We start from the raw sequence: 12435 nt of genomic DNA on the forward strand, positions 1-12435 counted from the left end.
TGTGCAATATGATCATGTCTAGTACTTTGACCGCGATGACTTCGGGGAACAATTGCTTTTGAATGTCAACTATTTGAATTTATGCTTGGGGTGGTTTTAGGGGACACGGCTAGGAACGGACACGCCCCAAATGCGGCACGAGGTTGCAACATCCCCCATTCGATTAATCTGGCGCCTTTTGAGGGCTGCTTTGGGGACGCGAGTGGAGATGCTCCACTCGCCCCCTATAGTGCGTCCAGCCGGAGCTTTTAATTTTTGCTATAATTTAAAATAAAAAATTAATTACAAGAATTTATTAAATTTAACAAGTAAATAAGTTCAGCATAGTAAATAAATAGTTAAATTGAACAAAGCCCACAAATAATTTAATAAGTTTGAATCACAGTGGAAAATAGATAAATAAACTAGGCGACAGCTTTGCGGATCCACAAATGCTCCACAAGGTCATCTTGCAGTTGGGCGGCGCGGTAGAGCGGGGAAATGTAAAATTTTATTCGGCAGTAAAGGGGTGTCTATCGGAGACTACCAGCCAACAACGGCGATGGGTGGTTGCGGCGCCGATCTAGCTCTCAGGAGGGGTGATTGGAAGGGTTTGTGGGAGTCTCGCCGAGAGGCCTAGCCCGCAGCGTTATTTTGTCCATCCGGCGCACCCGGCAGCGTCTTGACTTGTTGAAGGGGAAAGATGGCGGCATTGATCTGGACACGTCCTTCGCATCATCGGCAGGGGGCCCTATCAGCAACAAGGCTGCCAAGGCCACCTTGCTAGACGCAACAACGACCGAGAAGTCGTTCAACAAGTGCCTCCCCGAGGTCTCCTCGACCATGCCCATCCGTGACAAAAAGGCCGACGAAAGGTGGGCGACGTTGCTCAAGAGGTAGGAAGAGAAGATGGACCTCAAGAAACGCAAGAGAACTTCTCCATGTTGACCGCGTCGACGGTTGGAATGGATCCCCGGATGCTGGCGGCGCACAGCTACTACAAAGTCATGATCCTCGACGAGATCGACGCCAAAATTGCGGCGGCCGAAGCAGCGGCAGCAACCCCACCTCCGGAGGCAGCGGTGGCACCAGCAGGCACGTCGGCCAGTCCAGCTGCATCGGCAACAACAGGCGCCTCCACGACAGCGTCGGCCAGTACACTTGCGTCAGCAACGACGTTAACATCGGTATCACTGACGGAGCAGCCAGACCGGGCAGAGCACAACGAGGTCGTCATGCTCGACGGTCCAGCGTCGATTGAGGATGTCTCATCGTCGTCGCTGAACTGCTTCTTGTAGTTATGATTAATTTGTACCTCGGTCTGCAATATGATCGTGTCCAGTACTTTGACCGCGATAACTTCCGGGGGAACAATTGCTTTTGAATGTCAACTATTTGAATTTATGTTTGGGGTGGTTTTAGGGGACACGGCTAGGAACGGACGCGCCCCAAATGCGGCACGAGGTTGCAACATCCCCCATTCGATCAATCCGGCGCCTTTTGAGGGCTGCTTTGGGGATGCGACTAGAGATGCTCCACTCGCCCCCTATAGTGCGTCCAGCCGGAGCTTTTTATTTTTGCTATAATCTAAAACAAAAAATTAATTACAAGAATTTTTAACTTTAACAAGTAAATAAGTTCAGCATAGTAAATAAATAGTTAAGTTGAACAAAGCACATAAATAATTTAACAAGTTTGAATCAAAGTGGCAAATAGATAAATAAACTAGGCGACAGCTTTGCGGATCCACAAATGCTCCACAAGGTCATCTTGCAGTTGAGCGGGCGCGGTAGAGCGGGGAAATGTAAAATTTTATTCGGCAGCGACGGAGTGTCTATCGGAGACTACAAGCCAACAGCGGCGAGGGGTGGTTGCGGCGCCGATCTAGCTCTTAGGAGGCGCGATTGAAAGGGTTTGTAGGAGTCACGCCGAGAGGCCTAGCCCGCAGCGTTATTCGTCCATCCGGCGCACCCGCCACCCCCCCCTCCCCCTCCCTAGATTGGGTTCGTCCTAGGGGTGCCAGATAAGTTGGTGGGCCACGCCAGCTCCAAAACAAAATTGGGGGCGGCCACTAGGGGTGTTATTTCGCGCCAGCGCCCCCATTTTTACGTATTTTTTGGACTATCGGAGGACCGATTGGAGATACTCGCTCCAAAATATGGCACGTTGTGTTTTGTAGATATAGCGTGTGACGTTGACGGCAGCTTCACCGGAGGCGTTATTTTGCAGTGTGCGACGCGCAACGCTTTACCGGGCATTGCAAAATACAACACGTGGCGTGCAGCAAAAACAACATACAAACACAAATATAAAATTGACATGAGCAAACACACAAAACAAATCTACAATAAGTTAGATAATTATTATTACAACACAAGCACACAGTCAATCAACAATACAACAAATTGTCTATCAACAAATACAACAACTTGTCCACCAACAATACAACAAATAATTCATCGTTTCCCATTCCATCTCCACTACTCCTCGATGAAATCAAGTTGAAACTCATCGTATACCTCGGTTTGTCGAATCTAATGATAAAAGGCAATAAATCGGGCAATCCTCTCTTCTCTCATTGTGTACCAAGTCTCATGATAAGACACGGCTTCAATGATTATAGTGGAATCCTTCTTGTGTCCTTTTAATTGTCCATGTCATTCCACATGACAATTCTTCCAACACCAATGCATGCAATCAGTTGAGACAATCATACCTAGGAATCATAGAGCTTTGTTGCTCTCCAAAATACTAGTTGTATCTTCAGCATTGGGGGATCTCAGGAACGTTTAGTCAAACACTTCTACAATTGCCATTGAAAAACGCTTCACACACTTGATGGCTTGGCTCTCATCCATTGTCGAGTGGTCATCGACAAGATCACCAGGAATATCGCATGCCATCATACTCAAGGCGACGGTTACCTTTTTGGTAAGGGTTATGCCCAAGTTCTCCCGCGACATTCCTCGTTTGCTCAAAAACCTCATCCTTCTTCGTCTCCTCTGAAATGTGCTTGAACAACTTGATGCTCATCCTAAAACGCCGAAGAATGTAGCGCTCGGGCTAGGTTGGATTGTCCACAAGATAGATCCGCATCACTTGTTGTGACCTTAAATCTGTTCCCTCCACAACTTATGTAACTCAACCATTATACTATTTGCTTTTCCTAAATCATGTGCGGTTGAGTCATTAGCAAGCAAAATATCTGTGAACATTTTTCCATAGTTTTGAGTTCTAGCAGATCATATAATTCTTTTGATAGCACAGAGACACTAGATCCAAGTTCTAAGATAGCATGATGGGACCCTTTACCAATAGTGATTCATATTTTGGGGGAGACAAGCATCCCAAGATTTGGTGGTATCATGGCTTCATTATAAATCTTTTTATATTTTCTTTGATTACATAGTTTGCTATGTAGGAGCCAAAACCTGCTTGATGAACATTGATGGATGGGTCATTAGAAAACTTTTGTAGGATATTGACAAGTTCATTCAAGCTACATTTATCAAGGTCAATTAGAGGATCTTTTGTTTCACTTAGCATTTTAACTTCTTCTATTTTCTTTTCTCTACTATGTAGGTTAAAGATTTCATATCTGTCATCAAATACTTCTTCGGGCACTTTAGCTTTCTCCAAACTTTCCATAATTTTGAATTCTAGAAGCAAGCCATCTAATAACACATAGGTGTTTGAGGCAGTTATGTTCATGAAAGTAGAGGTGTTAGTTAGACCCCTATAAATATATGCATTAGCATCCAATCCCTAAGGGCATGTTATGTTTCATAAACAAGTCCTCTAAATCTTTCCCGGGCTACTAGTAGTTCATCTTCATTTTGTTTAAAAGAGATAATGATTTTCATATTGTGACTCATTATTTCAGGGGATCCAAATCTCTCTACAAAGTAAGCTTTAACATTAAATCAAGAGCTAAAGTTTAATGGCCAATCCAATGCTTTTCCAGCAAATGAATATAGAAAGAGTTTAACTTTGATTATGTTATTATTTGTGTTGCTTATATTCAGAGCCTTGCATCTTTCATTGAATTTGTGTTGCTAAAGATTTAAGAGTGGTTTGTTGGTTCAGGATGGTGAAGTTTCAGCACAGAGTAGTTTTGTGAAACGAACTGTTTGTACATTTAAATAGTCTCCCGCTTAGCTGATTTTTGGTCAGCATGTTGGAAACTCATATGGCTGCTCGTCAACCAAATTTGGTGTTAGTTGAATCTGTGGTTTAAGAGCAGTTTGCTTATTACCGAAAGGGCGGAAACTTTGATATCTCTGTATTTGTTGTATTTTGTCTCTTGTGGTTGTTGTTGTTGCCAGTGAACAAGGAGGTGAAGTGTATTATACTCTTTTGATGTTTTAGAGAAGACTATGTACCCAGATTTCTCATAGGTTTTCCTTATGTCGGATTAGTTTTTCCACATAAATCCTTATGCCACATGTGCGTGTGTCTGTGTTTATTTTCTCGCTACATATCTATATGTTGGAGCTATACTCGAAAATTTATTTCACACAGGCTAGTGGGTTGTGACCGTCATGTATCTCCTCTCCTCGCTCCAACAGCAGCTACATGCATCCAAATTAATACAAATCGAAGGATCGAACGAGGCGTTTTGCCTTCCGGGAGCATATGCTCCCGGTTTTTGAAATGTTTTATAAGGACCGTCGAAAATGTTAAAAATTCCGCATAAAAAATTGACGTGTACATCTCGACATCATATGTGCTTAGAATGTCGTTTCACAGAAAATCGACATTTTGTGTGTCGTGTGCGAAAAATAAAAAAAATTGTGCTTAAAAAAAGCTTTTCACGAGACATTTATTTGTATTTTTTACACAGGACACAAAAAATGTATGTTTATTGTGAAACTTAGTGTGCACCCATATAATGTGGACATATACGCTTAAACTTTTGTTTAGATTTTTTAAAACATTTTAAAATGTTTGTCCTGTGTAGCAGGAGCATATCCTCCAATGTTTAAATGTGCATTTCTGAAATGGAAGACATTTTTTACGGGCGGATGAAATAGATGTTTGTCATCTTCGGCACCACTATTGCATATTTGGCATTAGCCGCTGATTTTAAGTTGTTAACATGTCGATTTGCAAGGATAACTCGGCATGCTAGAATATGATGATATAACGGAGCAAATGAATTTCAGGTTTAGCTTCCAAACCCAAGAGCAAAAATACTCTTAAGTAGAAAGCGCGGCCTAATATTTTCGCAAACAAGCTGGGGTAGTGGAGTACAGTAGCATTTTTTTTGTACGGGCTGCGCAGCGATACAGTAGGAGTACTAAAATTAACGCAATTATACCCCAAAATCGAGTTGAGGCTCTTATCAAAATCACAAATCTTAGCACCGAAATCCGTAAATACAATCGTTCATCCCGAAAACAAACGCAACAAGTCTACAAAATCAATTTATTCCAAGCAAAACTCTACCATCGTTTTCAGCATGAGGCAAGACCGGGCTCATCACTGGGCAGACACTACTACGGAGTACCTAATTCAGCACTGGCAGCCGGCTCTCCTAGTGCTAAGCTACGCCGAAGCGGCGGGGTTGACGTAGACGGTGTACTCGACGACGGTCTCGCCGGCGCCGTTGTCGACGGTGCTGGCCTGGACGTACCCGCGCGCCATCCGGAACTTGCCGGTCCCGCCGACGATGCTCATCTCCCTGACCGCCGACAACACCTCGTTCCGGCCGTAGATGGTGAGGCTGCTGCCCTTGTAGTCCCCGGCGGTGAAGACGAAGTTCATGTTCATGAGGAGGCCGAAGGTGGCCTGGTCGGCGAAGGTGTAGGTGCCCTGCGCGCGGCCCACCTCGTCCTTGGACTTGGCGGAGCCGGTGGCGGCGGGGGTGGTGGTGAGCGGGTCGTCGATGGCCACCATCGCGCCGAAGAAGGTGGAGGAGCCCTTGGTGGCCGCCGCCTCCGCGATCCGGATCGCCGTGGGGCTCTTCCCCGCCAGCACGTCGTGGAAGTACACCTTGAACTTGGTCACGCCGTCGTCCGCCGCGGAAGCCGGGGCCGGCAGCATCGCCGCCGCTGCGAACAGGAGGAGGAGGAGGGATGCCTTGGCGGCCATGGTGTGGATCTGGTTAGCTAAGCTAGGTGTGTGAGCTCTGGGTAGTGCCGAAACAGGGGAGTGAGCTCTGTGGCGTATCTGAGCTCTGAGGTGGGGAGTGACCGGCTAGTTGGTGTAGTGCTCGATCTCTCTTTTGCTGGGTGTCCACTCGATTCGGTGCGCATGTAGAGCAGCAGGTTGCCTGTATTGTCGGACAGGCAGGCACGGTGTGGCGACCAACTTTTCACACGCTCTCTCTTGCTTTGGGAGCTTGTTTTTAGATTTAAAATTAATTGTGACTCAGTTGAGTGCGATGCGTGCACAATGATGAAAATACTCGGCTTGCAAGTTAGGTCTGTGTAAAAAAAGAAAGAAATGGACGAACTGGCTAACGAACTATACGAGACTCGACACCGCAAAGAATGAGGAGGTTGGGATGAGTCTCACTCATGTAGTGGTCATCTTTTTTCGTTAAAAAGAATACATTAATATTAAAACATATCAATTACACTCAGCATCTGCAACAACGTTCCACCATAGTGACAGAACGGATGCACACAGCTAAAAAAGAGTAAACAAAACTAAGTAATAAAGATCCCGCTACAGCATTCTAGATCTAGCAACAGCAATAAAACCACCACTGTGACAACACCTGAAATACAGACTCTGCAAAAGCGATGCCTTCAAAAAGAGAACAGTGTACCAGCACCGTCGTCTCTCAACCAAAGGTCTAAGGTTTTCACGCTGGAGTTAGTCCCACTCTCAAAACAATGACTCCAACAAGATCACTACTAGACACAACCAGTTAAAGCCAGACATTGGGTTTCACCCTGAGAGGTAAGACTCTGAACTTCACATATATTGTCATCCCCACATGCATACCTCTACTGTGGAGCCCGGAACGCCAAGCAAATTCCTCAACATCACGGAGATTCGAACATTCTTTAGCCAGTTCACCGATCCGGCCTTCATGATATTCCTTCTTCTGACTTCACCATGGACCAAAAAGTCACCTGATGTAAACACAGAATAAAGCTTCGCGCCGCTCCCTCCGAAACCAGACAATCGGAATAAAAACATGGGTGCGCGCGAACGAATACCACCAGATCCAGCAAACTCCAGGCAAAATATGCACTGTTACATTCGCCGGTGGAGCTTTCCGGAACTCATCTCTCAAGCCAGATCAAGGAAAATTGACCTCCGGAAGATCATCATCTTCTCTTGCGAGAAACCCGAGGACCGCCACCAAAAACAAAGCAAGACCAGCAGCCCCCACGCCGTCAGTCCCTCCTGCCGGATCACCAGGGAAGAGGACAGCGGCGCGGATCATGCGTACCACCGTCGAACCGTCATCGAGGGTGGAGGCCGCCACCGCTCCACCAAATCCTCCATGGCTACCGACGAAGAGCCTCAGGCCCCGGCCAAGTAGCCGTGCCGCCCGGCTTCCTCCACCGGCGCTTCATCACCTCCCATGGAACGCTGTCGCGGAAACCCTCTTCTCCCCCTCGTCGTTCGACACAGGGGTGCCGCCACCACCGCCAGGACCGTGGCCGGGCCGGGGTTGTTACCGTGGCCGGAGTCGGGGCCGAGGTCGGGGTCGGATCCGGGGCCATGGCCGGAGCTGGGGCCGACCAAGGCCGGGGCCGAGGCCGAGGCTGGCAGCAGCGGCGGCTGAGGGGAGGCGGTCGGGGCCGGATCCGGGGCCATTGCCGGAACCAGGGTCGACCAAGGCCGGGGCCGAGGCCGAGCGGCGCAGCCGGCGAGCCGAGGAGGCGGTCGGGCGGCGGCGAGGGCGGGGCGAGCGGATCTTCCACCGCCGCCCGGGAGGGGGAGGGAAAGGAGGAGGTTCGGTACCAAGTGAAGTAAGCAACCAACCACAACTATTGATTTTTTTATAAAGGGAATATATTAATATCGATAGATAACAATTACACCCAGCCTCTGCAACAACGCAATACCCTAATGGCAGTACGAATCGTTTGAAACAAAGTGAAATGGAAATAATGGTCCCTTTATTTCAACGTTAAAAGGATTGTAAGAGAGGTGGTCATGCAATTCTTATTCACACAATACTCACACACCTCCTTATTTTTTTGGTTGGTTGATTTTGATTTCATCAACTAAGAAGAAGGAAAATGATGCAAGCTTTTGCAAGGGTCACATGTTTTACAAACTGTTTACAGTTTCATCATTTCTACGTTTAATTTATTGCACATTTTATAACACCGCTTAGCTTAGTTGAAGGCAACACTAGCAATTGGGCCATATCGGTGCTCCTGATTTATGCACAAAAAACCGTATAACATTTAAATTTGTAGAAAATAAATATCCATGCAAAGAGATAAGGTGCACTATAGGGCCAATAACATCCGTTTTACATGAAGCAATCAGTGTTTACTCTTAAATGTTTTGTCTTTTTTTGCATGTTTTGTATTCTTTTGCAAAAAAAAGTGTTAAACAAAACCATTGTTGTAAGATAATTATATATTTAAAAATAGATAGTTTAAGAGTATCTCTCTAGTTAAGTCTCTCAAAAGAATTTAGATGCGTCGGACACATAACATTTTCAGTCACATGCCCCAAAGTTTAATTACGTCTACGCGAGCTCCAAATATTGTTTGGGATGTCCAGTTCGTTTGACTCTATGAGAGACGCTAGATACAACTTTCGCAATTATTTTTTATTTAAATGCTATATTAAAGGGCTGGAAACGGGGGAAACAAATCCTATAGGACCTGGGTTGTACGCCCTGATCCCTGGACCAACTTCGGAGGGCAACACGTGGGCTTGCTGAGTCTGGTAGAAACTACGGTTTGGGAGTAGTTAATTTGATGCAAGTACCCAAAATAAAGTTAAAGCTCAGCAAAACCTCAAATCACAGTCACAGCAAGCACCCAAATCCGTAAATCGAACACGATAACAAACGCAACAAGCCAACAAAATCCATAATTCCAAGCAAAGCTACAATCCTTTTCCCAGCATACATGGACATGGACAGGACACATCAGTGGACACTACTACCTAATCCATCTCCGCTAGCTACGCCGAAGCGGCTGTCTTGACGTAGACGGTGTACTCGACGACGGTCTCGCCGGAGTTGCCGGAGTCCATGGTACGGGCCTCAACGTACCCGCGCGCCATGCGGAACTTGCCGGCGCCCCCGACGATGCCCATCTCCCTGACGGCGGAGAGCACCTCGTTCCGGCCGTAGATGGAGAGGCTGCTGCCCTTGTAGTCGCCAGCGGTGAAGACGAAGTTCATGTTCATGAGGAGGCCGAAGGTGGTCTGGTCGGCGAAGGTGTAGGTGCCCTGCGCGCGGCCCACCTCGTCCTTGGACTTGGCGGAGCCCGTGACGGCGGGGGTGGTGGTGAGCGGGTCGTCAATGGCCACCACCGCGCCGAAGAAGGTGGAGGAGCTGTTGCTGGACGCCGCCTGCGCGATCCGGATCGCCGTCGGGCTCTTCCCCGCCAGCACGTCGTGCCAGTACAGCTTGATCTTGGTCAGCCCGTCGTCCGCCGCCGCCGCAGGAGGTGGGGTCAGCAGCGTCGTCGCTGCCGCGCAGAGGAGGAGGAGGAGCAATGCCTTGGCGCCGGCCATGGTGGATAGATCTAGCTAGCGCTCGGTGTTGAGCTCTGGATAATGGGGAAAGTAGGGAGTGAGCTACAAAGCTAGTACAGCGTATTTGACGACATGTGAGGTGGGGAGTTGGCCGGTGGCCTGCAGTCAGTGGGAGGAGTTGGTGGTGCAGTACCCGATCTCTGTCGTCTCTCGGTGCTCCGTGTCCACTCGATTTGCTGCGCATGGTGACCAACTTTTGACAATCTTTCTTTCTTTCGGTTTACAATTGTGATTCTTTGAGTGCGATGCGTGCACAAATGATGACATACCAAGTGGGCTCGTCTAGGTGAAGTCATGCACGCTCCTAATGTAGTCTAATTGTGGTTTCTGCCTAGACAGTCGGATGCAAGAAGATTTTGCATACAAAAGGGGACGACTGAAAAGAGATTGGTGTCACTGGCTAACTAATTAAACGAGACTCGAGCGCAACGCGACACCGTGAAGAATGAGGAGATTGTGATGCGGTCGTGTAGTTTAAAATCATTCAAGCAAGGTGCAAGGTTTGGTGGGGGTCTGATGAGTAGGTTTCTTTGCTGAGAGAAGAACAGTCGACTCCTGAGTTTTTTTTTTTGGAAAGTCGTAAAATTTTGAGAGGCCGCCAAATTATCTAACAAGCAAACGTGCCAAGAAAAGCCCATGGGCCAAATGCCAGCCATAGAAGAGCCTAGCTCACTTGATTAGGGAAGTGGATGTACAACTCAGCTATCCAGGTTTCAGAAACGCGAATTTGGATTTTTATTATTTAAAAATAAAAATCACTATAGGGCCCTACCGTATTCCTTTCAAACAAATGCCAGCCATAGCCAAACAAATACTCCCTCCGTTCTTTTTTAATTGACTCGGATTTAGTACAAGTTTGTACTAAATTCGAGTCAATTAAAAAGGAACGGAGGGAGTATTTGTTAAGGATAAATCATAACTTTTCATCCTCGAACTATTAGCGGAGTGACGACACCCCGAACGGAAATTTGGTCTGATCTAGGTGGTTTTCGACGTGTCAAAGGGTTAAGGGATTTTGAGCTAACTATAAGCTGAGATGGGATGTAGGGTCCATATGCTAGACCCTCATCGTCATCTTCTTGCTCTCTCCCTCTCTTCTCCAATCTCTCCCAGTCATTAGTCAGGTGCATAGCCATGACCATCCTCAGCGGCAATGTTGCCTTCGCTCTAGCGACGAATCTACAAAAATTAAGCATTGGGTTCATCTATATGAAGCTACAAGGTGAAACTAAGTGATATAAGGTGCTAAGTAGTAGTTTAGCCTATATTAGCACAATTTCATTCGGTTCATTTGAACCCAAGTACCCAACCATGACATGATGGCTCTTTGGCACAACGGGTGCAACAGGAACTCTAACCTATGGCAAGCCACTAACGACGGCAGGGGAGATCCAACAACACGAGCCGTACATCACGGGGCTTTGCGATGACAGGTGTAGCTTTAGGTGGCAGAGCATCCACACAAGAAAATCCATAGCGGCGGTCGGAGAAGCCGAGGAAACCATGTAATGCGAAGAAGATAGTAGATCGTGTGATGATGTCGTCGGAGATTTCCAGTGAATGGGGAGGCAATGGCAAGAACAACACTCTTGACCCACCCGGCTAGTCACTCCATCTAGTTGATGCTGAGCTCGAAAAGACCATCCAGAACTAGCGGTGTGGGCAATTAGGGAAGCTCGGATTGAGGATCAAGGAAGAAAAGAAGAGAAATAGTAAGCGACCATAAGAGGTTGACGTGTGGATCCCATATCCCACCTCAACATCAGTTTGATCAAAATGACTAACCTCTTGCCACGTCAACTGAAAAACAACCAAGGTGGGTGATCTACCTAGTATTGCACATTTGTGTGTGTATAAATTAGACCTAATTCGCTTCAGGGGGTTATCACTCCATCTAGATACATCTCGAGGTGAAAAGTATACTTCATCGCTCTTCCAGCGATTTTTTTAAATAATACACTTTATATTATTAAATCCAGGAATAATATTCGTTTTTAACTTTTTACAGGAATAATACACCGTCGGTTTGGTAGAACCCGAAATATGAAAATCGGGTCAGAGGACCCCGAAATGAGGGGAATCTATCCCTGCCACACCGTGTGGGGGTCAAGGAACCCGAGTAGCTTTATTCGGGCGAAGGAATCCCGAGAAAAGGGTTGTCTGCCGGTCGCCCTGCCAGCGACAAAGTTGTCAGGTCGCAGAATCCCGAGGGGGAGGAATCGGGGTCCTCTACCCCGACACGGAGACTTCGGGTTTCTCCACCCCGATATTCCCCAACATAAAATCGACCGACGCGTCGCTCTTTTCTTCCTCCTCAGTTCTTCCTCACAGCAGCTCCTCTCACTCTCGTTTTCTCTCAGCTCCACCTCTGTTTTCTCCCATTTAGCTGCGATTTCTCCAACATTTTGCTGTTATTTCACCAGCAAGTGTTGTAGAATCACCTGATCTATAGATGGGTTAGATTTGGGAGCGTTTTGGTGGAGGTGGTGGTGGTGCTGCTGCTGCTGCGTGGTGGTGGTGTTGCTGCTTGGTGGAGGAGCTAGCCTGCTAACGGAGCTGTTTCGCATGCTTCAAGGGTAAACCCTAATCCGTGATATTAGATGGTATAATTATGCATGATGTGTTCGTTAGCTTGCCGGATTAGTTACAGATATGTAGTTGGTCGTCGTTGGTATTTTTATTGATTTATGAGTGTAGGTGCTAGATTTTTTTGACGAGTCTGTAATTTGTATAGGTGAGCAGATATGTCAGATAAGATATGTCAGA

The 12435-nt window shown here is 46.9% G+C and overlaps 2 protein-coding genes across 2 annotated transcripts; both read right to left on the reverse strand.

Annotated features, from left to right (window-relative positions):
• Positions 1-5502: 5502 nt before the first annotated feature.
• On the reverse strand, positions 5503-6114 carry LOC124699414 (dirigent protein 21-like). The gene has a single exon (XM_047231722.1). It carries the CDS (start codon positions 6070-6072, stop codon positions 5527-5529), a length of 546 nt encoding a protein of 181 aa, XP_047087678.1. The 5' UTR covers positions 6073-6114; the 3' UTR covers positions 5503-5526.
• A 2883-nt stretch (positions 6115-8997) lies between these two features.
• On the reverse strand, positions 8998-9648 carry LOC124699415 (dirigent protein 21-like). Its single transcript, XM_047231723.1, has one exon. The coding sequence runs from the start codon at positions 9646-9648 to the stop codon at positions 9091-9093; it is 558 nt and encodes a 185-aa protein (XP_047087679.1). The 3' UTR covers positions 8998-9090.
• Between the last annotated feature and the right edge of the window lie 2787 nt (positions 9649-12435).

The sequence above is a fragment of the Lolium rigidum genome, chromosome 3 (assembly GCF_022539505.1).
Source record: "Lolium rigidum isolate FL_2022 chromosome 3, APGP_CSIRO_Lrig_0.1, whole genome shotgun sequence".
NCBI classification, from domain to species: domain Eukaryota; kingdom Viridiplantae; phylum Streptophyta; class Magnoliopsida; order Poales; family Poaceae; genus Lolium; species Lolium rigidum.